This window comes from Manis pentadactyla, chromosome 9 (assembly GCF_030020395.1).
Source record: "Manis pentadactyla isolate mManPen7 chromosome 9, mManPen7.hap1, whole genome shotgun sequence".
NCBI lineage: Eukaryota > Metazoa > Chordata > Mammalia > Pholidota > Manidae > Manis > Manis pentadactyla.
The window spans coordinates 16,903,880-16,929,097 of NC_080027.1; the positions used below are offsets into that span (position 1 = coordinate 16,903,880).

The 25,218-nt window shown below is 45.2% G+C and overlaps 1 protein-coding gene across 7 annotated transcripts in view; it reads right to left on the reverse strand.

Annotated features, from left to right (window-relative positions):
• STX3 (syntaxin 3) overlaps positions 1 to 24,129 on the reverse strand; it is a 49,314-nt gene extending 25,185 nt beyond the window's left edge. For 2 of the 7 annotated variants that reach the window (XM_057507036.1, XM_036910588.2), the window contains exon 1: positions 23,915 to 24,129. In XM_057507036.1, coding sequence (XP_057363019.1) covers positions 23,915 to 23,944 — 30 coding nt within the window. In that variant the 5' untranslated portion in view covers positions 23,945 to 24,129. The remainder of the gene's footprint in view (positions 1 to 23,914) is intronic. The other 5 variants (XM_057507038.1, XM_057507037.1, XM_036910598.2 and 2 more) reach the window with 4 other exon arrangements.
• Positions 24,130 to 25,218: the final 1,089 nt, after the last annotated feature.

A 25,218-nucleotide genomic window follows, 5' to 3' on the forward strand; every position in this document is an offset into this window, starting at 1 on the left:
ACCATGTACTTACTAGGTAACAGAAATTTAATCAAGTTTAGCTGATTAAATAACTAGCTTCCTCAGAGACCAGCAGCTTGGATTCACCCAGCAGTTTCTCAAGTTTGAAACAAGATGCTCCCTTTATAAACTATCACCAGTACTTGAGGCCCTCAGCAGCCTCTAGAGAACTCCATCTCCCAAGAACCTCCCTGATCCACACTAGGAGTTACCCCAGTACACATACACTCACATACACTGACACACCCGAGCATGTCAATTAAATTTTCTTCAAACACGCAAAGTGCTAAGGCAGTGGGATGAGGCTACCATCATGGGGTGGACTAAGGGAAGTCTCTGGAAGCTGGAAACAACTGTGTGCTGAGGATGGGAGGCAGGCACCTGGCTCTCCGCCATGACACAAAGTTTTGAGACCCCTGGATTCTGCACAGAGATTCCCCACGTCCAAGGTGTACATCTCTTGGCTTGAAGCAGGTCCACCTCCAGTGAGACAAAGTGTGAACTGGGAAAAGAGAAGTCTTTACACTCTAGGGCCAAAACCTGTCCTTACCAATTACTGGCTGTGAGACCTCAATCAAGTCCCTTACTGCTCTGAGCTTTTTACCTGTAAATGGTAATAACACCACACATCTTATGAATTTTATGAGGATTGGAAGAGATCATGTATGGAAAACTTCTAGCACAATCCTGGATACAAAGCAATACCTAATAACTATCAGTTTCCCCATCACCTAGCTGTAAAGACATGATGTCTAAAAGAGTGAGTTCTCCTCCTCCACAGGAAGATCTCATACTGAACGCTGAGTCATAAACGGACTCCACAGCATCATGACAACCAGGTTCTGTAACTCGCCCACCACATACTGGTCACTGAGCCTTAAACAACTGGTCTAACATCTCTGAGCCTCTATTTCCTTATCCACAAAATAGGAATGATAGCACCTATCACAGCTTTTGTGAGGATTAAATAAGATACTATTTTTAAGTTCCTAATGCAATGAATAGCACATAGTAACAGCTCACTTAAGCAACTGTATCCATCCAAATCAGCTTCCCTATATGTATAGCTTTAACCTGGATCTAAATACCTTTAAACAGGAAAGGAAAGAAAAAAAAGATATAGGACTTTTAGAGTTGAATGCAGCCTTACAGATTCAAAATCTCTTCCCGACGGGCAAAGGCCCAAGACCAAATAAACAGGTGTTGACACAGTCAGGACAGAACCCAGGTTTCCTGATTCTCATCTTCCATGCAGAGTTTTTCCCACTGTGGTGTGCTGCTTCCGAAAACATAAAATAATAACAACAAACTTGAGTCCAGATCAGAAAATTCAAGGAAGAGAACATTACCACTGGTTATCTGGAGCCACGTGACCCCGCAACTACAACCAGGCTTCTCTAGAAGGGGACCCACCAGACCCCGGGGCAAGGGCTCCTGCCCTTCTGACAGTCCAAGGGGCCTCAGGGACCCCAAGGGCCAGGGAAGCACACGATGCTCTTATCTTCAGCCCACATGACTGAGCACAGCCCAGAAGAGAACTTCAGCATCTTTATCAGAGAATCAAGGCGTGTGTGGTAATAAAAGACGTTAGTTACAGTAGCTGCAACATCAGCCACAGTAAAAACATCCACGAGACAGAGAACCAACCACAAGCCCAGCCACCTGCTTCCTCTTCCCCATTCCCTGGCCGACCCTCCAGCTGCCACTCCGGCCAGGGGATGGGAGATGCTGCCAATGACAGAGGCAGCTCTGGGCCAGAACCCAGGACCTAGCATGACCCCCCGCCTCTCAAATGTGCCCCACGCTTCAGTGAGGGGCGCCAGGACTACAACCTCCTCCCTGGACAGAGTGGGAGGAGTTCACGGGCCCGGAAAGCAACATGAGGCAGCTTAAACAGCCATTTCTCTCACTCAGCACTCACTACCTTCTCTCTCTTCTTTAGTCTATTTGGCTGTGGCTCCCTCTTCATTAGCTCCTTTAATAAAAATATTTGTCACTGTAGTGCCCCTACTAGGTGCTAGATAGCCACAACACTCTAGCAGCTTGACGCACACCTTGTCAGCTAGTCCCATTATCTGTATGTTGGAGTTGAGAACCTGCAGGTCAGAGAAGCTCTAAGTTATTCAGTCTCCCAGCTACTGATCTGCAGTTGAGGCTCAGGCTCAGGCTGTCTTCCAGGGCACCTGCCCAAAGCAGCCGACCACCAGCACAGCCAGGAGCCTAGCCTTCTAGGAAGCTGGGCTGGCAAGAGGCGCTGTGGCCCTGGACACAGTACTCGTCTCCATGCAGCCTCAGCTCCTCACCAAGGAAGGAGCTTGGCTTTCCCATGAGGCTTTGCAAAACTCAGGATGGGAGAGAGGGGCGGAAGATGGCGGCGTGAGTAGAGCAGCGGAAATCTCCTCCCAAAACAACATATATCTATGAAAATATAACAAAGACAACCCTTCCTAGAATAAAGACCAGAGGACACAGGACAATATCCAGACCACATCCGCACCTGAGAGAACCCAGCGCCTCGCGAAAGGGGTAAGATACAAGCCCCGGCCCCGCGGGAGCCGAGCGCCCCTCCCCCCAGCTCCCGGCGGGAGAAGAGCAGGCAGAGCGGGAGGGAGACGGAGCCCAGGACTGCCGAACACCCAGCCCCAGCCATCCGGGCCAGAGTGCAGGGCGCTCGATACTAGGAAAACAGGGCAGCAAGAACAGTGAGCAGGCACTGGAGGCTGGGCGACAGAGGACATAAGAAAAGCGCGCGACCATTTTTTTTTTGCTTTTTTGCTGTTTTGTTTTGGCGAGCGCTTTTTGGAAGTCTTAAAGGGATAGGGACCCCAATACTAGGGAAACAGGGCAGCAAGAACAGTGAGCGGGCACTGGAGGCTGGGCGACAGAGGACATAAGAAAAGCGCGCGACCATTTTTTTTTTTTTTTTTTGCTTTTTTGCTGTTTTGCTTTGGCGAGCGCTTTTTGGAAGTCTTAAAGGGATAGGGACCCCAATACTAGGGAAACAGGGCAGCAAGAACAGTGAGCGGGCACTGGAGGCTGGGCGACAGAGGACATAAGAAAAGCGCGCGACCATTTTTTTTTTGCTTTTTTGCTGTTTTGTTTTGGCGAGCGCTTTTTGGAAGTCTTAAAGGGATAGGGACCCCAATACTAGGGAAACAGGGCAGCAAGAACAGTGAGCGGGCACTGGAGGCTGGGCGACAGAGGACATAAGAAAAGCGTGCGACCATTTTTTTTTTTTTTTTTTGCTTTTTTGCTGCTTTGCTTTGGCGAGCGCTTTTTGGAAGTCTTAAAGGGATAGGGACCCCAATACTAGGGAAACAGGGCAGAAAGACCGGTGAGCAGAGGCCTGAGGCTGGCACCGGAGAATAAAGAAAAACGAACGACCACCCCTTTTTTTTTTAATTAAAAACTTTTTTTTTTTTTTTTTTAATTAAAAACTTTTTTTTTCTTATTTTTTTTTTTGGTGGTCGTTGTTTTGTTTTGGCGGGTGCTTTTTGGAAGTCTCAAAGGGGCAGGGCGGGTCACTTAATCCAGAGGTAGGGAATCCGGGATCTCTGGGCACCCTAACCCCTGGGCTGCAGGGAGCAGGCAGGCCCCTTACGGAGATAAATAGCCTCCCAGCAGCTCCTGCTCCAACGCGACTCCACCATTTTGGAGTAGCTGCCCGAGCCAGGCCACGCCCACGGCAACAGCGGAGATTAACTCCATAGCAGCCGGGCAGGAAGCAGAAACCCTGTCTGCACGCAGCTGCGCAGCACAAGCCACTAGAGGTCGCTGTTCTCCCAGGAGAGGAGGGCCACAAACCAACAAGAAAGGAAGTCCTTCCAGCCATCACTCGTCCCAGTTCTGCAGACTATTCCTATCACCATGAAAAGGCAAAGCTACAGGCAGGCAAAGATCACAGAGACAACACCAGAGAAGGAGACAGACCTAACCAGTCTTCCTGACAAAGAATTCAAAATAAGAATCATAAACATGCTCACAGAGATGCAGAGAAATACGCAAGAGAAATGGGATGAAGTCCGGAAGGAGATCACAGATGCCAGAAAGGAGATCGCAGAAATGAAACAAACTCTGGAAGGGTTTATAAGCAGAATGGATAGAATGCAAGAGGCCATTGATGGAATTGAAATCAGAGAACAGGAACGCATAGAAGCTGACATAGAGAGAGACAAAAGGAGCTCCAGGAATGAAACAATATTAAGAGAACTGTGTGACCAATCCAAAAGGAACAATATCCGTATTATAGGGGTCCCAGAAGAAGAAGAGAGAGGAAAAGAGATGGAAAGTATCTTAGAAGAAATAATTGCTGAAAACTTCCCCACACTGGGGGAGGAAGTAATCGAACAGACCACGTAAATACACAGAACCCCCAACAGAAAGGATCCAAGAAGGACAACACCAAGACACATAATAATTAAAATGGCAAAGATCAAGGACAAGGAAAGAGTGTTAAAGGCAGCTAGAGAGAAAAAGGTCACCTATAAAGGGAAACCCATCAGGCTAACGTCAGATTTCTCAACAGAAACCCTACAGGCCAGAAGAGAATGGCATGATATATTTAATACAATGAAACAGAAGGGCCTTGAACCAAGGATACTGTATCCAGCACGACTATCATTCAAATATGACGGTGGGATTAAACAATTCCCAGACAAACAAAAGCTGAGGGAATTTGCTTTCCACAAACCACCACTACAGAACATCTTACAGGGACTGCTCTAGATGGGAGCACTCCTAGAAAGAGCACAGCACAAAACACCCAACATATGAAGAATTGAGGAGGAGGAACAAGAAGGGAGAGAAGAAAAGAATCTCCAGACAGTGTATATAACAGCTCAATAAGCGAGCTAAGTTAGGCAGTAAGATACTAAAGAGGCTAACCTTGAACCTTTGGTAACCACGAATTTAAAGCCTGCAATGGCAATAAGTACATATCTTTCAAGAGTCACCCTAAATGTTAATGGGTTGAATGCACCAATCAAAAGACACAGAGTAACAGAATGGATAAAAAAGCAAGACCCATCTATATGCTGCTTACAAGAAACTCACCTCAAACCCAAAGACATGTACAGACTAAAAGTCAAGGGATGGAAAAACATATTTCAAGCAAACAACAGTGAGAAGAAAGCAGGGGTTGCAGTACTAATATCAGACAAAATAGACTTCAAAACAAAGAAAGTAACAAGAGACAAAGAAGGACACTACATAATGATAAAGGGCTCAGTCAAACAAGAGGATATAACGATTCTAAATATATATGCACCCAACACAGGAGCACCAGCATATGTGAAACAAATACTAACAGAACTAAAGGGGGATATAGACTGCAATGCATTCATTCTAGGAGACTTCAACACACCACTCACCCCAAAGGATAGATCCACTGGGCAGAAAATAAGTAAGGACACGGAAGCACTGAACAACACAGTAGAGCAGATGGACCTAATAGACATCTATAGAACTCTACATCCAAAAGCAGCGGGATATACATTCTTCTCAAGTGCACATGGAACATTCTCCAGAATAGACCACATACTAGGCCACAAAAAGAGCCTCAGAAAATTCCAAAAGATTGAAATCCTACCAACCAACTTTTCAGACCACAAAGGCATAAAACTAGAAATAAACTGTACAAAGAAAGCAAAGAGGCTCACAAACACATGGAGGCTTAACAACACGCTCCTAAATAATCAATGGATCAATGACCAAATCAAAATGGAGATCCAGCAATATATGGAAACAAATGACAACAACAACACTAAGCCCCAACTTCTGTGGGACACAGCAAAAGCAGTCTTAAGAGGAAAGTATATAGCAATCCAAGCATATTTAAAAAAGGAAGAGCAATCCCAAATGAATGGTCTAATGTCACAATTATCGAAATTGGAAAAAGAAGAACAGATGAGGCCTAAGGTCAGCAGAAGGAGGGACATAATAAAGATCAGAGAAGAAATAAATAAAATTGAGAAGAATAAAACAATAGCAAAAATCAATGAAACCAAGAGCTGGTTCTTTGAGAAAATAAACAAAATAGATAAGCCTCTAGCCAGACTTATTAAGAAGAAAAGAGAGTCAACACAAATCAACAGTATCAGAAACGAGAAAGGAAAAATCACGACGGACCCCACAGAAATGCAAAGAATTATTGGAGAATACTATGAAAACCTATATGCTAACAAGCTGGGAAACCTAGGAGAAATGGACAACTTCCTAGAAAAATATAACCTTCCAAGATTGACCCAGGAAGAAACAGAAAATCTAAACAGACCAATTACCAGCAACAAAATTGAAGCGGTAATCAAAAAACTACCAAAGAACAAAACTCCCGGGCCAGATGGATTTACCTCGGAATTTTATCAGACATACAGGGAAGACATAATACCCATTCTCCTTAGAGTTTTCCAAAAAATAGAGGAGGAGGGGATACTCCCAAACTCATTCTATGAAGCTAACATCACCCTAATGCCAAAACCAGGCAAAGACCCCACCAAAAAAGAAAACTACAGACCAATATCCCTGATGAACGTAGATGCAAAAATACTCAACAAAATATTAGCAAACCGAATTCAAAAATATATCAAAAGGATCATACACCATGACCAAGTGGGATTCATCCCAGGGATGCAAGGATGGTACAACATTCGAAAGTCCATCAACATCATCCACCACATCAACAAAAAGAAAGACAAAAACCACATGATCATCTCCATAGATGCTGAAAAAGCATTTGACAAAATTCAACATCCATTCATGTTAAAAACTCTCAGCAAAATGGGAATAGAGGGCAAGTACCTCAACATAATAAAGGCCATCTATGATAAACCCACAGCCAACATTATATTGAACAGCGAGAAGCTGAAAGCATTTCCTCTGAGATCGGGAACTAGACAGGGATGCCCACTCTCTCCACTGTTATTTAACATAGTACTGGAGGTCCTAGCCACGGCAATCAGACAAAATAAAGAAATACAAGGAATCCAGATTGGTAAAGAAGAAGTTAAACTGTCACTATTTGCAGATGACATGATACTGTACATAAAAAACCCTAAAGACTCCACCCCAAAACTACTAGAACTGATATCGGAATACAGCAAAGTTGCAGGATACAAAATCAACACACAGAAATCTGTGGCTTTCCTATATACTAACAATGAACCAACAGAAAGAGAAATCAGGAAAACAACTCCATTCACAATTGCATCAAAAAAAATAAATAAAATACCTAGGAATAAACCTAATCAAAGAAGTGAAAGACTTATACTCTGAAAACTACAAGTCACTCTTAAGAGAAATTAAAGGGGACACTAACAGATGGAAACTCATCCCATGCTCGTGGCTAGGAAGAATTAATATCGTCAAAATGGCCATCCTGCCCAAAGCAATATACAGATTTGATGCAATCCCTATGAAACTACCAGCAACATTCTTCAATGAACTGGAACAAATAATTCAAAAATTCATATGGAAACACAAAAGACCCCGAATAGCCAAAGCAATCCTGAGAAAGAAGAATAAAGTAGGGGGGATCTCACTCCCCAACTTCAAGCTCTACTATAAAGCCATAGGAATCAAGACAATTTGGTACTGGCACAAGAGCAGAGCCACAGACCAATGGAACAGACTAGAGAATCCAGACATTAACCCAGACATATATGGTCAATTAATATTTGATAAAGGAGCCATGGACATACAATGGCGAAATGACAGTCTCTTCAACAGGTGGTGCTGGCAAAACTGGACAGCTACATGTAGGAGAATGAAACTGGACCATTGTCTAACCCCATATATAAAAGTAAACTCAAAATGGATCAAAGACCTGAATGTAAGTCATGAAACCATTAAACTCTTGGAAGAAAACATAGGCAAAAACCTCTTAGACATAAACATGAGTGACCTCTTCTTGAACATATCTCCCCGGGCAAGGAAAACAACAGCAAAAATGAACAAGTGGGACTATATTAAGCTGAAAAGCTTCTGTACAGCAAAAGACACCATCAATAGAACAAGAAGGATCCCTACAGTATGGGAGAATATATTTGAAAATGACACATTCGATAAAGGCTTGACGTCCAGAATATATAAGGAGCTCACACGCCTCAACAAACAAAAAACAAATAACCCAATTAAAAAATGGGCAGAGGAACTGAACAGACAGTTCTCCAAAAAAGAAATACAGATGGCCAACAGACACATGAAAAGATGCTCCACATCGCTAATTATCAGAGAAATGCAAATTAAAACTACAATGAGGTATCACCTCACACCAGTAAGGATGGCTGCCATCCAAAAGACAAACAACAACAAATGTTGGCGAGGCTGTGGAGAAAGGGGAACCCTCCTACACTGCTGATGGGAATGTAAACTTGTTCAACCATTGTGGAAAGCAGTATAGAGGTACATAAAAATGCTCAAAACAGACCTACCATTTGACCCAGGAATTTCACTCCTAGGAATTTACCCTAAGAATGCAGCAATCAAGTATGAGAAAGATCAGTGCACCCCTATGTTTATCGCAGCACTATTTACAATAGCCAAGAATTGGAAGTAACCTAAATGTCCATCGATAGATGAATGGATAAAGAAGATGTGGTACATATACACAATTGAATACTACTCAGCCATAAGAAAAGGGCAAATCCAACCATTTGCAGCAACATGGATGGAGCTGGAGGGTATTATGCTCAGTGAAACAAGCCAAGCGGAGAAAGAGAAATACCAAATGATTTCACTTATCTGTGGAATATAAGAACAAAGGAAAAACTGAAGGAACAAAACAGCAGCAGAATCACAGAACTCAAGAATGGACTAACAGGTACCAAAGGGAAAGGGACTGGGGAGGATGGGTGGGTAGGGAGGGATAAGGGGGGGAGAAGTAGGGGGGTATTAAGATTAATATGCAAGGGGGGGTAGGAGAAAAGGGAGGACTGTACAACACAGAGAAGGCAAGTAGTGATTCTACAACATTTTGCTATGCTGATGGACAATGACTGTAAAGGGGTTTATAGGGGAGACCTGGTATAGGGGAGAGCCTAGTAAGCATAATATTCATCATGTAAGTGTAGATTAGTGATACCAAAAATAAAGAAAAAAAAAAAAAAAGGGCAGTTCCTGTGTGGTAACCTCCAACGAGTTCTACACAAGGGTATAAAGGGCATATAAAAGTGTAGGCAAAGGGTCTGTTTGTGTTTATACAGAGGATCAAAGCCTAATTGGGCTACCCCAAAAATGAACTAAGATACGATATGAAAAAGAACTTCCAACATCAGCACTCTCTGGAAGACTCATGCCAGAAGATGATCATCAAAAAACCCCAACAAAGATCCACGCACTGCTACAGCTGTAGATGCACTCATCCCACCCGTTCCTGGACTTGCCATGGGAATGAGGAAGGAGATATCTAAGCTGGCCTGTGCATACAGTAAAACAACAAATTTGACTGGATCTATACTGTTGGAACTCAACCAAGAATTTGGAGAAGTGCAAATTGTAGCGCTCCAAAGTCTTACAACTACAGACTATTTACTGTTAAAAGAACATATGGCATGTGAACAGTCCCCAGGAATGGGTTGTTTTAATTTGTCTGATTTCTCTCAGACTGTTCAAGTTCAGTTGGACAATATCCACCATATCATAGATAAGTTTTCACAAATGCCTAGGGTGCCTAACTGGTTTTCTTGGTTTCACTGGAGATGGCTGGTAATTACAGATATGCTTTGGTTATGTAACTATACTCCTATTATGTTAATGTGTGTGCGCAATTTAAGTAGTAGCTTAAAACCTATTCATGCTGAAGTTACTCTACAAGAAGATATGCCAAAGAAATAATCAATCTTCCCATGTTTTCTTCCGCCTGCTACTTCTACAGCTTTTCTTCTTCCTTCCTAATTACAACCCTTAAATAGAATTCGTGCCTCGTATCAAATTTATCGAGTATCATAATTCTTCCAAGTGGTAAAGATACCTCAAGACAAATGCTGGGCATAGAAGCCACAGGGCATAAATATGCAAAGATGTAAAAAGCTAACCTTTTCAAACAATAAGGCTTCTCTCTCACTTACCAACTTCACATTTCCCTGTATGGCCCCGGAAGATGACTGGTTAGCCAGAGACGGGTAAGATTCCTCAAGGGAGGAACAACCTAAGACAGGCACAGTCGCAGGGGGGCCATCAGGTGAGAAATTGGGGATCAGCAGAGGTGAGGCTTAGAACCTCAACCCCCCTGTTCTGAGAGAAATCTTCTGCATACGTGGACGTTTTATTGCCCTGGTCTAGCTTGGATTAACACATAGTCTACAGGCACACACCTGATCATCTACATTTGCTCTCTTACAACACTAAACTATGTTTTCTACCTTTATCTTGTATCTACCTACCACTTCAGCATTTTATTAAAAATAATAATAATAAAGAGAGAAATGTAGTATCCACACATAAATCAAGTATAAAAACCAAATGAGTATTCATATTTGAACTGACTGTTTAGAGTTCATAATGCATGAGCAAAACTGAAAGTTTCTGTGATGACTGCCCTTGTACTGTTCACTATGTAACTTATTCACTATGTAAGAATTTGTTCTACATGTAAGAACTTGTTTGTTATGCCTCAGAAGATTGGAGACTGACGAAAATTAGGCTTGGGGTGGATTAATGATTGTGCATTGAGCATTGACTCCCCTATACAGAATTTTATTGTCGTTAACAATCATTTGATCAATAAATATGAGAGATGCCCTCACAAAAAAAAAAAAAAAAAAAAAAAAGGACAGACTTCCAATGGTAAAATAAATAAGTAACTGGGATGTAATGTATAGCATAAGGAATATAGTCAAGATAATGTAACAGCTTGGTAGGGTGATAGCTGGAACCTCGAATTATGTATATAAATGTTCTACCACTGTGTTGTACACTTGAAACTAATGTAATGTAATACTGTGCGTCAACTACCCTTCAATAAAAAAAATAATTATTATTAAAAAAAAAAAAACTCAGGATGCCTCTGATCCCAGAGGAGTCAGAGTGGAGACCATGCAGGGAGGCCCTCGCCCCCTCTTCAATCAGCAGAGCTTTACTTTTACCAGCATCATACACTAAGGTTGAATATAATGCTTCATTTTAATGAAGTCCTCTTGTCAAGAGAAAAGAAAGAAAGGAAATAAAAAGAGGAAGAAGCAAGCAAGCTCAGCCAGAAACCACGGAACTAAATGAATGGTGGCTTCTCAAGAAGATGTAAAGAATGGGGTGTCCCCTCACTCCTTCCCAAGTTCAAACATAGCTAATACAGTATCAGCAATTCCCTAGGGACCATTACAAATCAAAACAGCAGGACAGAGGAAGGGACAAAAGAGGAGAAAGGAAGCCATCCCAAATGAGAGGGCCTGGTTCACTGGCTCTGATCCTGTTCCTGCCACAGGTGCCAGGCCCCAGGGGAGACGAGGGGTCCCAGGACAAGAGAAAAAGGTCCAGGAGCCCTCGGAAAGTGTCTGGGTGAGGGAAATAATAGCAGAGAAGGGACAGCTGTCTGGACTAGGCGGGAACACCTGGTCCTTAATTTCCCAGAGCAGGGTATTAAAGATTTGTGGCTGTGGGGCGGGACCCTCCTGGCAGAAGCAGTGAGCGCACATTCTTGCACCTCCTCCCCTTCACATTTACACAGTTCTTTGCTCTGGAGACACACACTCCTCTGTATCAACCCAGCTTTTCCTACCAATAAACTTGATTCAAAGAGACAGTGAAGTGATCTGACAGTGAAGTGATCTGCCCTGTCCTCGCTGCCCCACATCCCCCACCTGCTTCCCTCTCAAATGAGGGTCTGTGGATTCCCAAAGACAAACGCCACTGCCTCCAAGGAGTCCAGACACACAGACACATGCTCATGACACAGTGACCAACATCTGGTTTTTCCAGTCCCTCTTCTTTAAAAAGAGCCAGAAATTCTGACACACTTGTGTCAGCTCTCAATAGGCACTCGGTGTTCTCTGTTCCCTTTTTAAAGAGGCTGATGGCCCTTCTCCAACACCCATTCTCCCTCCCACACTTTTCTCTACCAGTGAAACTCTCCCAAAGGGAACACTTCCCCTTTCCGCTGAACTGCACCTTCCCCAACGTCCTTGTCAGATGAGTCAAGTAGAAACTGACCAACAGCCATACCCAGGTGAGCCCTACACTTTTACTCTCAAGATGTTTGAGCTGAACAATTTCACAAGACAGTTGGCCCTGTTTGGATGAAAACATGGAGGAATAAATGCATTATCAGATTTAGTCCAAGGCCAGCAAGTCAGGGGACAATTGGATAAAAGCCAAGTCCCCAGTGCCCCAGCTCCACACATTCTGCCGCAACAATACCACTAAATACTATATATTTTGTTGCAGACACTCTAGTGATTTCAAAAATATTTAATTCCCACATGAACCGTATGAGGGACAAATATTACTTTCCCCATTTACAGATGAGGCAACTAGTTAATTAAGTTAAATAACGTGTCCAAAGTGATCACTAGTAAGTGGCACCGTTAGGACTTAAAAGCAGGTGTGTGGGAGCCCAGGGCTCCAGTTCCTTCCCTCTACTCTCCACCTGAAGATTCTCTTCCCACTCTGGCTCAGTAAAACACCCACACTTATTTCAGGGGATGCCACAATGTCAATTAAAGTAAATTGGACTAATCTATGTGCATGAATGAAAAAGATTCCTGTGCATATAATCATATCAATGTGTATGCACGTAGAGACACAGAGACACATCTGACTGCCTGAGTTGAAAACCCAGCTCTGACATTTAGTGTGATCTTAAGCAAGTTACCTAACCTCTCTGTTCCTCATTTGTAACATAAATAATCTGCTCACAGAACTGTTACAAGGATTAAATTAATTAATACATGTGAAATGTTTAGAGCAACACTGGTGCATGTTACATGCCCAAGACCATGCCACATGAGGCAGAGAATCAGGCTTTGCCTCTCTACAGTTTCTGCTAAAGATGCAAGTCTGAGGCCAGTTCTCAGAAGGTGACGGATATCTTAGAATGAACTGAAATTTAGTTCATTTATTTGAATGAAGTCGTTTTTCTACTATATGCCCTTAAAGAAATAAAGCTCCCTCTGAATTTTGTTCTGCTACATCCTCAAATTTTGATTATTTACTACTCGTTATTATGCATTTCTAAATTGTCATTCCCACTGTGGTTTCATTTTAACCTGAGAGTTATTTAGAAAGTTGTTTTTAAGTTTCCAAAGCAGGTAAAATGGGGAGGACTATTATTATATTGTTAATTTCTAATTTCACTATGTCACTGTCAGGGAACATGGACTACATGACTTAGTATTTTGTGGAATTTGAAATTTCCTGTATGTCTTAATACCTGGCCAATATTAGCTGGACACAAAAATCATCAAGTTTCATCCCCACATACCATGTTAATTCCTATCTGTATTTGCTTCTGGGACCCAAGCCAGGTACAGAGAAGGGGCAGAGAAAAGGGATGCAAGTTCACCTAAAGAAAGGAAGGTGAGGGGAAAATGCCCTCTGGACAGATGTGACCTGTACTGATGAACCTGCAGTTAGAGAAATTAAGTCATCCACAATCACACAGCTAATAAAGAACAAAGCCAGGTCTGGAACCCTCCTTGGTCCAGTCCATTGTTCACAGCACATTACCTTAGAGAGAGATCATGGGGTCTCATAACCAACCACCACAACCACCATGCTCTCCTTCTCACCACAAGGTCCCATGCAGAGTAAGAGATCCATTAGTTCTTTCATTCATCCAACGGTGTTTGTTGAACAGCTATCATATGCCAGGCACAGTATACATGCTGAAGGTACAGCCCAACTCAGCTCTCCAGGACCTCACTGACTCAGCTGGGAAGCAGACAGGCACCCAGGCCATTAAGACTGCGTGTGGTGAGTGATGGCAGCACTTAGGACAAGGAGCTATACACCCAGGAGAAGACGGGGTGCCCTGTCTGGCCTGAATTCCAGGCAGAGCCTAGGGAGGATGGATGCCTGTTAGAGCATGTGTGCAAAGGTGACTCCCTGGGGAAACTTTGGAGGATGAGTGGATTGATACCTACCAAGGATACCTACAGGAAGGCCATTTGGGGTAAGATGACCACCCCGTTTTCCTGCTCTCTTAAATCCCAGGGTCATCCAAGGAGATAAACAATACCTTCTGCTTCCCCCTGGGGAGTTCAGGTGCCCACCCAGCACCCGCACAGCATCCAGGGCTCGAGGACCTGCAAAGGAGGAAGGAACTAATGCCGCCTTCTCTACACCATCTCCCGCCTTCTCCCCACACTTCCTTTCAGCCCCTGCCCCACATGACCCTTCTAGAAGACTTCACTTATAGTTACCGCAGGTAACATTCATTGAACACTCCACAGTGGGCTAAGGATTCCTCTAACAGATAATGCTTTTTGTATTTACCACGGTATGAAACCTCTGCAACAATCTTCTGGGGAACCTGTCATGTCACAGCTGAGAAAAGTAAAGTGTAAAGATATAAAGATGCCAAGCAGCCTGCACGCGGTCACGCGGGTCACGGTGAGGGTCTGAGCCGGCAGAGCTGGGCAGCTGGCCGGGCTCCACGCGGCTGGTGAGCTGAGTCGGCAGAGCTGGACAGCCAGCGAGACGGCCCTGCTCTTAACCACCAATGCGACGCCCCCGCCGGGGCTGTAGCATGCAGCACTGGCCACCTGGGCCGCATTTCTGAAGCACTACAAAACAGATGCCACACCAACAAGGTCATCAAAATCACGGAAAGATAGAGAAACTGCCACAGGCTGGAGGCGGCTAAGGAAACATGGCAACTAACTGCAAGGTGATGCCCTGGATCTGATCCGAGTCCAGAAAAAAAGGGACGTTTGCAGAAAAACCAGGGGACTCCAAATAGAGTCTGGCATTTAGTGAACAGTAATGTGTACTGATATCAGTTTCTCAATTTGGACAAATGTTTCACGGTATGTACGGTGTTAGTGATGGAGAAAACAGGTTGAGGAGTAGAGAGGAACCTCTCTGGACTATCCTTGTGACCTTTCTGTAAATCTAAAATCAGACTAGAATAAAAAGTTAGTTTTTTAGAAAGCAAACCTGATGCCATACCAAGCTGCCCTAAGCCAGACAGCTAAACATATTCACACAGTATCCGCTCCACTAATCTCACGTTGAACTTTACTCACAGTCTGCAGACAGGAATGTTGCTATGGTAACAGTCCAATGCCAGAAAACAGGCTGACGGGACAATGAACAGTGGTGAAGAGTCAAAATTGTAGAGGGGCCTAATATTAGAGAGGCTGGCGATAAGGCCCCGTGGGGACTGCAAGTTCATTTGTATAACATCCCCATTCATTCACTTGACCCTGGGGTTTACAGCTTTCCCTGCTGTGGGCTGGGAAGTGAAATACCGGGGGAATGAGGCATGTGTGGTCTGCGCTCTCTCTCAGGGAGAAACACACACAGGGCAGGCAGCTTCTAAAATCACATTCTGGCTGCTTTTACATATCAACAAAAATAAAGAGTTTGTGGAAGCCCCATGGAAGGCATGGAAAAAGCTCTCAGCTCTGGATCTGGAAGCTGCCCTGCAGTGATGACACTCGAACTGAGCTGAGAGGGATGTATATGACCTTGTCGGGGGAAATGTGGGGTTAGGTAGACTTTCCACTGTGGTATTCACATCTCCTTCACTGTCTTTCCGAACAAGGGCGGCCCTCCAGGATGTACAGGGCTAGGAGGTTAGGTCAGGACTTGGAACCCATCCATCCTTGTCCTTGAGGATGGAACCAGCGACCTCTGGCTTTGTCAGCAAATTTCTGGGTGCCCTGAGGAAACGTGGCACTTCATGTGGACAGTTTCACCAACCCGCAGGGAATGCGGAGAGAAGAGTAAGTCATAATGATGAATGAGGGGGCAGAAGGGCCAAGCTGTTGCTGACCAGGCAATAGACAAATGTTTACTAGATAACTAGCATGCGGCACCAGAGGAATACGGCATCTGCCCTGCATCAAGCAGTGTAGCCATGGAGATGATCCAATGCAAGGCAGGGTAGGGTGATAGAAAGAAGACAGACCCATTCAATTCTTGATCCCACCACTTCCCAAGTGGAGATTTCAATCGAACGTGTGCCTCAATTCCCTACGTAAACAATAGAAACCACCACCTCACCGTACAGGGTTGAGAGGATTAGAGACAGCATATGTAAGGCACCTAACACAAATCCTGTCCAATCTTAAGTAGTGGCTCGATAAATGGTCACTGTCCCTCTAATTGATACAGTGACAAGTACTAGAACCATAAAGTCTTAGTCACAACAGGACCTTGGAGACAGAGTACAATCCATCAAATCGGTTTTAAGCCCACTCTGTGGTAACAAAAACCCCCACTAAATTAATAAAAGAAAAGCATTTTGCTGCAAAGCAATATACAGCCCATGTTGCTGCTGGATTGGAGAGAGAGTATTCTAGGCTGCAGTTAGGGAGAATTACTTGTAATTTTGATGAAAGCGAAAGGGAGAGAGGACAACAGGAACATTTCTCCCCTGGCTGCTGCTGGTCCCCACCTGCCCCCACCCACAGGAATAAAAATAAAACTAATCCCCTTCTCTCTAAGCATTTCCCTTCTGGCCTCTGGCTGATGGGTCTGAAATCCCAACTCAATCCCCTATCACTCTCATCTCAGCTCAGCTTGCAGGTCTGCTCACAGCTAAACACCTCTCCCAGGGAATCAGTCATCCTGGGGAGAGAAAAGGGGAGGAAGAAATCACTGCCTAGGAAGAAATCTTACCACTAAAGGATGGATTCTCAATGAAGAGATGCTTAAACTGAATCTCAATATTCTCAAGTCACAATGTTAGGATTTGCTTACAAACGATCCAAAGCACATGACACAGAGTAGGGGCTCAATAAATACTTATGGAAAAAATGAAACCTTATTTTTTTATTAAAGTATCATTGATATACAATATTATGATGGTTTTACATAAATAACACAGTGGTTTCAACATTTACCCATATTGTCAATCCTCACCCCCCAACCCATTACAGTCACTGCCTATAAGCGTAGTAAGATGCTACAGTCATTACTTCTCCAAGCTGTATTGTCTTCCCCGTGAGTGACCTACCTGTGCTGTGATTGCAAATTACTGTGCCCCTTAATCCACTTCTCCCTTCACCCCCACCCTCCCCACCCCCTCTCTTTTGGTAACCAATAGTCCCTTCTTCATGTCTGTAAATCCCTAGCTTTGTTCTTCCTTCTCAGGATTGCTTTGGCTATTCAGGGTCTTTCATGGTTCCATGTGAATTTTAGAACTATTTGTTTTGGTTCGTTGAAGAATGTTGTTGGTATTTTGATAGGAATTGCACTGAATCTGCTTTAGGCAGGATGGCTATTTTGACAATGCTAATTCTTCCTATCCATGAGCACGGGATAGATTTCCATCTATTGATGTCTTCTTTTATATCTCTCTCATAAGTGTCTTGTAGTTTTCAAAGTATAGGTCTTTCACCTCCTTCATTAGGTTTATTCCTAGCTACTTTTACTCTTTCTGATGCAATTATAAATGGAATTGTTCTCCTGATTTCTCTTTCTGCTAGTTCATTGTTAGTATATAGGAATGCAACAGCTTTCTGTGTATTAATTTTGTATCCTGCAACTTTGCTGAATTCAGTTATTAGTTCTAATAGTTTTTAGGTAGAGTCTTTAGGGTTTTCTATGTATAATATCATGTCATCTGCAAACAGTGACAGTTTAACTTCTTCCTCACCTATTTAGATGCCTCTTAGTTCTTTTTGTTATCTGATTGCTGTGGCTAGGACCTCCAGCACTATGTTGAATAAAAGTGGGAGAGTGGGCATCCTTGTCTTGATCCCAGTCTTAGAGGAAAAGCTTTTAGCTTTTGACTGTTGAGTATGATGTTGGCTGTGAGTTTGCCACACACAGCCTTTATGTTGAGTTACTTACACTCTATGCCCATTTTGTTAAGAGTTTTATGAATGGATCTGAATTTTATCAAATGCCTTTTCAGCAACTATTGAGATGATACTATGATTTTTGTCCTTTTTGTTGATGTTGTATATGATAGTAATTGATTTACAAATATTGTACCATCCTTGTATCCCTGGAATAAATCCTATTTGGTCATAATGGATGATCGTTTTGATGTATTTTTTAATTTAGTTTGCTAATATTTTGTTGAGGATTTTTGCATCTATATTCATCAGGGGTATTGGTCTGTAATTTTCTTTTTTTGTGGTGTCTTTGTCTGGTTTTGGTATTAGAGAGATGCTGGTCTTATAATGAGCTTGGAAGTATTCCCTCCTCTTCTACATTCTGGAATACTTTAAGGAGGATGGATATTAGCTCTTCTTTAAATGTTTGATGAAATTTAGCTGTGAAGCCATCTGTCCAGGCATTTTGTTCCTAGGTGGTTTTTTGATTACCAATTCAATTTCATTGCTGGTAATTGGTCTGTTCAGATTTTCTGTTTCTTCCTGGGTCAGTCTTGGAAGGTTGTATTTGTCTGGAAAGTTGTCCATTTCTCCTAGGTTGTCCAATTTGTTGGCATATAATTTTTCATAGAATTCTCTAATATTCTTTGTTTTTCTGTGGTGTCCATTGTGATTTTTCCTTTTTCATTTCTGATTCTGTTTATGTGAGTACACTCTCTTTCTTTCTTGACAAGTCTGGCTAGAGATTTATCTATTTTATTTTGTCAAAGAATCAGCTCCTGGTTTCACTGATTCTATTGTTTTATTTTTCTCAATGTTATTTATTTATGCTCCCATCTTTATTACATCCCTCCTTCTACTGACTTTGGATCTAATTTGTTCTTCTTTTTCTAGTTCCTTAATTGTGAGTTCAGACTGTTCATTAGGGATTGTTGTTCTTTCTTGAGGTAAGCCTGTATTGCTATATACTTTCCTCTTAGCATGGCCTTCACTACATCCCACAGGTTTGGGGCTATTGAGTCGTTGTTCTCATTTGTCTCCATGTATGGCTTGATCTCTGTTTTAATTTGGTCACTGATCCATTGATTATTTAGAAGCATGTTGTTCAGCCTCCATGTGCTCATAGGCTGTTTCGTTTTCTTTGCATAATTTATTTCTAGTTTCATACCTTTGTGTTCTGAGAAGCTGGTTGGTACAATCTCAATCTTTTTTAATTTATTGAGGCCCTTTTTGTGGCCTAGTATGTGATCTATTCTGGAAAACGTTTCATGTGCACTCAAGAAGAATGTGTATTGTGCTGCTTTGGGTGGAGTGTTCTGTAAATGTCTGTTAACAGTCCACCTGTTCTACTGTATTGTTCAATGCCTCTGTCTCCTTACTTATTTTCTGCCTGGTTGATCTATTGGTGTGAGTGGTGTGTTAAAGTCTCCTCAAATGAATGTGTTGCCTTCTATTTCCCCCTTCAATTCTGTTAGTATTTGTTTTATATATTTAGGAGCTCCTATATCGGGTGCATAGATATTTATAATGGTTATATCCTTTTGTTGGACTGACCTCTTTATCATTATGTAATGTCCTTCTTTGTCTCTTGGTACTTTCTTTGCTTTGAAGTCTATTTTGTCTGATACGAGTAATGCTACTCCTGCTTTTTTCTCCCTATTATTTGCATGAAATATCTTTTTCCATCCCTTCCCTTTTGTCTGTGTATGTAATGAGCCTCTTGTAGGCAGCATACAGATGGGTCTTGCTTTTTTATCCATTCTGTCACTCTACGTTTTTTGATTGGTGCATTCAGTCCATTTACATTTAGGGTGATTATCAATAGATATGTATTTATTGCCATAGTAGACTTTACATTTGTGGTTACCAAAGGTTCAAGGATAGCTTCCTTACTATCTAACAGTCTAAATACTGATTTCTCTATTTCAAACACAATCTAAACATCTTTTTTTTTTTTAAACAAGTGAAACTTTAAAAGGAAGTATAGCTCCATGTTTCAGATGGGCTCATACCATAACTTCTCTCCTGGGGAACTCTGATGCCCAGAGATCCCTGAACTTTGAATGGGGAAGGAGTCCAAGGACAAGCCCTTTTAGATGCTGCAAGACACAAGACAGAACAGAAAGCGTAAAAGTCTGGCCTTTAGAGTGCCAGGTGTTGACTTTATTAGTGTGGTCCTATTGGTTCTCGCCTAGGAGGGGCCACTATATCTCAAGTTATTTCCAGTCCTCCTTAGACCAATCTCGAAGGGGGCCCAAAGTCCTTGACCTTTATCCCGTACATCAGTGGCTTCTCTGTTACCATTATCTGCCTTTGATTTGGGAGTTCTCTTTTCATGAGATGCACCCCTTTGTTTTCCCTATATGATCATTTACTCTTTTACACCCACTTGATACAACACTGCCTACCACGATGCCCAGCAGGATGACATCAAAAAGGATGTGGATGAGCATGAGCATGGCCACCACATCAAGATCAAACAGCACCGACTGTGGTATATATGTGAAGCCCTCAGCAATGGAGAGCATCCAGGATCCTTGCCTTCTTCTCAGAAGACTCTACAGGCCTCTGGAAAGATCAGACTTGATCTTAACAAGGGCTTCAATAGGGACCTGACCTCAAACATCACACATGCCCCACTCCCTAATGCCCTGTCCCCAGAGGCCAGCCAACGGGGCTTCCTGCGGTTGTTTCTACCACAAGGATGGCATCTTATTATCTGTTTCTTGCATGTCTCCCTATCTGATTTTGAACTTTCTAAGCTCCTGGAATATGTGTCAATCACCATTATACCCCAGCACCTAGCATAGTGCCTGAGACAGTGCAGGTGTTTAGTACGTTTGCTGAATGGAAAGAGGCTGGGCAAGCCGGTCCTGGAAAGGAATTGTCTGGACGTGGCAGAGCCGAAGTTCAGCTAGTGGGATATCAGCAAGAACTGCCTTGTGGGATAGGCTGGTCAGCACCACACATTCCTGGCAAGCCTGGCCCAGTCTCTGAGGCAGCAGGCTGCTGGGGAAGCTTATCAGGAGGAGCAGTGCAACACATAAGCAGAGTCAGGTCTTGTGACCCTGGCCTTAGGGAGGCAGGAGGGTCAGTGTGGAAGCTGCCCCGGCAGGTCAAGTTTGGGAAGCTCCCATTTACTGTGGTGGTTATTATCACAGACTATCTCATTCACTGTCACAATGGCCCTATGGGGGAAGTATGATGACCCACTTTATAGGTACGGCTCTGAGACCTCAGTCCTATGGACTCCAGAGCCTCACAGTGCTCAGGACAGGCTCACAAAGAAGCATTTTAGAGAAGCACACATCCTCAGAGTTGACTGAGGCCTTAAATTTATTTGTTCATCTCCCCTCCTGCAAAGAGATGGTCAAATTCCTACAACATTCAGCATCCCAAGGAGCTTCTTGCCTCCCTCCCAGGCCTGAGGGTGCACAACCTCTCCAGCTAACCCAGCGCATCCTTGGGCAGCTCTGACTAGTAAAAATGCCCTCATGCAAAGTCCTTATTTCTACCCATCAGCTTCACATCCTCTGCTGATATGTAACAGAGCAAAGCTAATCTGCATAGACAGCCTCCAGCTCTCTGGAGGAAGTTATCACTCCACCTCCCCAAGGGTTTAGAAAGATCACCACAGAAAGAGATTGCAAAGGCTGCTCAGTATGAAATGGTTTCATGCAGGTTAACAAATATCTTTCCTTGATAAAAGGTATCAGAGAAGATATCCACTAGGGCAATGCGGGGGATGGTGGGGAAGTGGGGCAGCAAAAACCATAAAACCTGAACAACAGTCTTCACAGAAAACATTAATATTGCCAGATGGAGCTTCTGAGAGCAACCGAAATCCTTGTTTTACAAAGGAGGAACTGAAAAGCAGACAGCCAAAGTGACACGAAGGAACACAGCTATTAAGCATCAGGGCCACAGTCAGAACTCTTTGTACTCACAGCCCAGTCCTCTGCCCAGTGCCACCACCCATCTCCCTGCTCCAAAATGCTAGAGCAGCACCCCAGACTATGGAACAGCACCCATAATAACAGCACTGGTATGTCTCACTTTCACTACATCCCCCAGAGGTAAAGGAAGGAAAAAGTATTGGCTCCACTTTACAGAGGGTAACAATGAGGCTCAGAGAAGTAAAGGCACTCCTTGGGTTTTCCTGGCAAAGGGAATTTATACTTGGAACTCAGCCCATTTAAGACTCTTCTCTTTGTTGCCAATGGGTTATTGAAAGAGGCTGTGGGGTATCTTTCTCTGGAAAAGGCTTTACTAACTCAAGGAAGGGAGCCGCCTCTGCCTGCTGTGCAGGTTTGCATTGTTTTATGATTGCTGGGCGTGCTGATCGAGGAAGATCTTCAAAACCACACTCCTCTTTCCTTTCCAGCTCCCTGAACAGCACACTTCAGGGAAAGAGCCCCGCAGAGAGAGAGCATCAGGAACCGGGGTTCTTCTGGTTGTGCCTGGCCGGCTCTGTGACCTGCGGCATCCCTCCCACCCAGGCTGAGTTCTGGTTTCCTCTTCTTAAAAAACGGGCAAGAAATTCTGCCCTGTCAGTAATTGGGATGTTAGGAAACTCTGATGACAAAGAGCAAGCAGGAGGGGGAGCCTCACTCCCACAGCAAGTGTCCCTTTGCTTCTCTCCCTTCCCCATCGCCTCCTTGGAAGCCCTGAGGAGCAGGTGAAAGGGCTGTAGGTGAAGCAGGTGAAGGTCTCACCCAATACCATGGAGGAGGCAGAAAAACAACTGCGACACCCTCCCAGTAGTCCCTCACACTCATTCAGGGCCTGTATTTTTCTAAAGAGCTTTTACAGTAATTCACTATCTATTAGTCCCATTTGTGCCTTGCACCACACAAAGGACTCTGCAGGATCTCTCGCTTTCGTCCTCACAACCACCCATTTTAAAGATGACAAGATTAGGCTCAGAGGTTAAAGGAGAGCTACTAAGCAGTGGAGACAGGAGGCAACGTCAGTTCTATTCAGGCCAGGGCTTTCCAAATTTTAATTTGCTCATGACTCACCTGGGGAGACCTGTGAATAATCAGACTCCTGATTCTGTAGGCTGAGACTGAGCTCTACACTTGCAACAAGCTCCCAGGTAAATGGACTACTTTGTATCTGGGGCTAGATTTAATTTCCATTAAGACAGCGCCTGTGTCACCCAATCCCCAGGGCTTAGCACTGGGCCTGCCCCATAGAATGCACTCAATAATTATTTGTTGAATGAGTCAATGAGTACCTGACTCAAAAACCAATGCTTAAACAATTCTCTGTATCAAGTCCCATTACGTCATTGGACCTAGTAACAAATCTCTAAGGTGTGTTCATCCCCATTTGACAGATACGGAAACAGGTTCAAAGGAGAAGTAGCCTAGGGTTTTACAGCTTTTGCAACAGGGCTGCAGGCAGTCTACATTCAGATCCGTCGCTCTGACCACAGCTGTCCCAAGGATGCGGGGAAAAATAATAACTAGAGACCGTAGGAGGGCGAGAAGCTGGACCTATCCGGGCATGTGACCAGCTCACGGCGCCGGTCACCCAGGAGCTCTGAGCTGCTCCCCGGGGGAGGGGTACCCAGGCTCTGGGCACCCGTGAGGGGACAAGGAGGAAGGAAGAAGGCCGGTCCTGGGCAGAGCGCCTGGCAGCGGCGGGCAGGTGGCGAGTGACCCCTGCCCTGACGGAGGGCCCCACTGGGCCCAAGCACCCCCGCGGGTCCCAGCTCCGGTCTGACGCTGTCCAGCACGGGGTGTGGGCGGGCGGGGAAGGGCCAGGGGCATCCCAGGAAATCGCAGCCTGGCGATGAATCACCCGGCCAACGACCCCGCAACGGAGGGTGCGGGACGGGAGCGGGATGCGTCTGGGCTCGGGGAGCGCAGGCCTCGCGCCCGTCGACCTTGCTCGTTTTGGGGCGCGAGGGGAAGCCTGCCCCGCGCAGCCCCAGCCCCGACCCCCGGGGTTCCCGGTGGGGCGGCACTCACGGCCTTCAGCTGCTCCAGCCGGTCCTTCATCCCGGCGTCCCGGCGCCCGGAGGCAGGCGAGCGCGTCCCAGGTGAGCGCCCGGAAGTGGCGGCCGGGCCAGCCGCGGCCAAGGAGCTGGCGGTGCGGGCGGAGGCGGGCGGCGGCCGCGGGCAAGGAGGAGCGTACGAGGCCAAGGCAGGCTCCACCGCGCCGCCCCCTCCGGCCCCGCCGGCGCCGCGCGCTCCAAATCCGGCTCCGCGGCCGGCGCGCGGCGCTGATCCGCCCGCGGGCCCGCCCCTCACCTGGCCGCGCCCCGCGCTGCTGCTTAAAGGGCCCGCGCGCGCCCGCAGTCCGCCGCGTCTCGCCGCACCTTCCCGCGCCCGGTGTCTCTCCGCGGCCCGGGAAGTCCGTGCAGGGTACGGGCGCTGGAAGATCGCCGCAGGGCCGAGGAAGAGCGAGTAGGCCGGCTGACCTCAATTCCATCCTGTCCACGGGGCAGCCACTCGCTACCTGTGCCAGGCTGCGTGCTCGGGTGCAGCTCTGAACAGACTCCTGCAGAGCTAGGCGGGGCCGACGTCCGTAAACAAAGGACTCTAAGATCTTGTGTTGTGTGCTGAGTAGGTGGGGGAGAGAGCAACTCACTCCGCCTCAGGGAAGGGCATTCCAGCAGCGGAATGCTCGCGGGCCCTGCGTGAGGTGTAGAGAGAGGGTTTCCTGGAGGAACGAGCGGCGACGGGGCGGCACCGGGCATGCGGGGACAAAGAACCTGGATTTCGTGCTGTTGGTAGTCGGGACCACTAGGAGAAATAAATGCAAGCAGTTCAGTGTTCACGTCAGAACACCTGCCACTAACAATCAGTTTCACTCTGGGAAAATCACTGTCTCTCTAGGGGACTCCGTTTTTATATCTATAAATCAGAGAAACTGCTGCGAGGCCTGCCTGTATGACCGAGGAGGAATGGGTGGTAATGCACAGGCAGGGCTGTGAGATAAGGATTTTTGCTTTGTAAAGCTAAGCCGTCCTCATCTCCTATGCGGTGTGGACATTCCCAGGCGGGTCGTACCTTCTGGCAAGGTGTGCCGGCTCCTCGCACTGCCCCGCCCTCTCTACCCCGTCTCCTCCGCCACCCCTCTTCCTTCTCCGTCTTCCTTCTTGGGAACAAATGACACATCCGGCAGAGAGTGGCGCTCCGTAACTGGGACTGACAGTGCAAAGACTCAGTTCTCAAGTCAAGACAAGAATCTGCTCTGTGCATTCAGGTTAAAAGGCTGTCACTTCTGTTACAGAACTCTGCCCTGCTGTGCGCTCTCAGCGCGTGCTGCA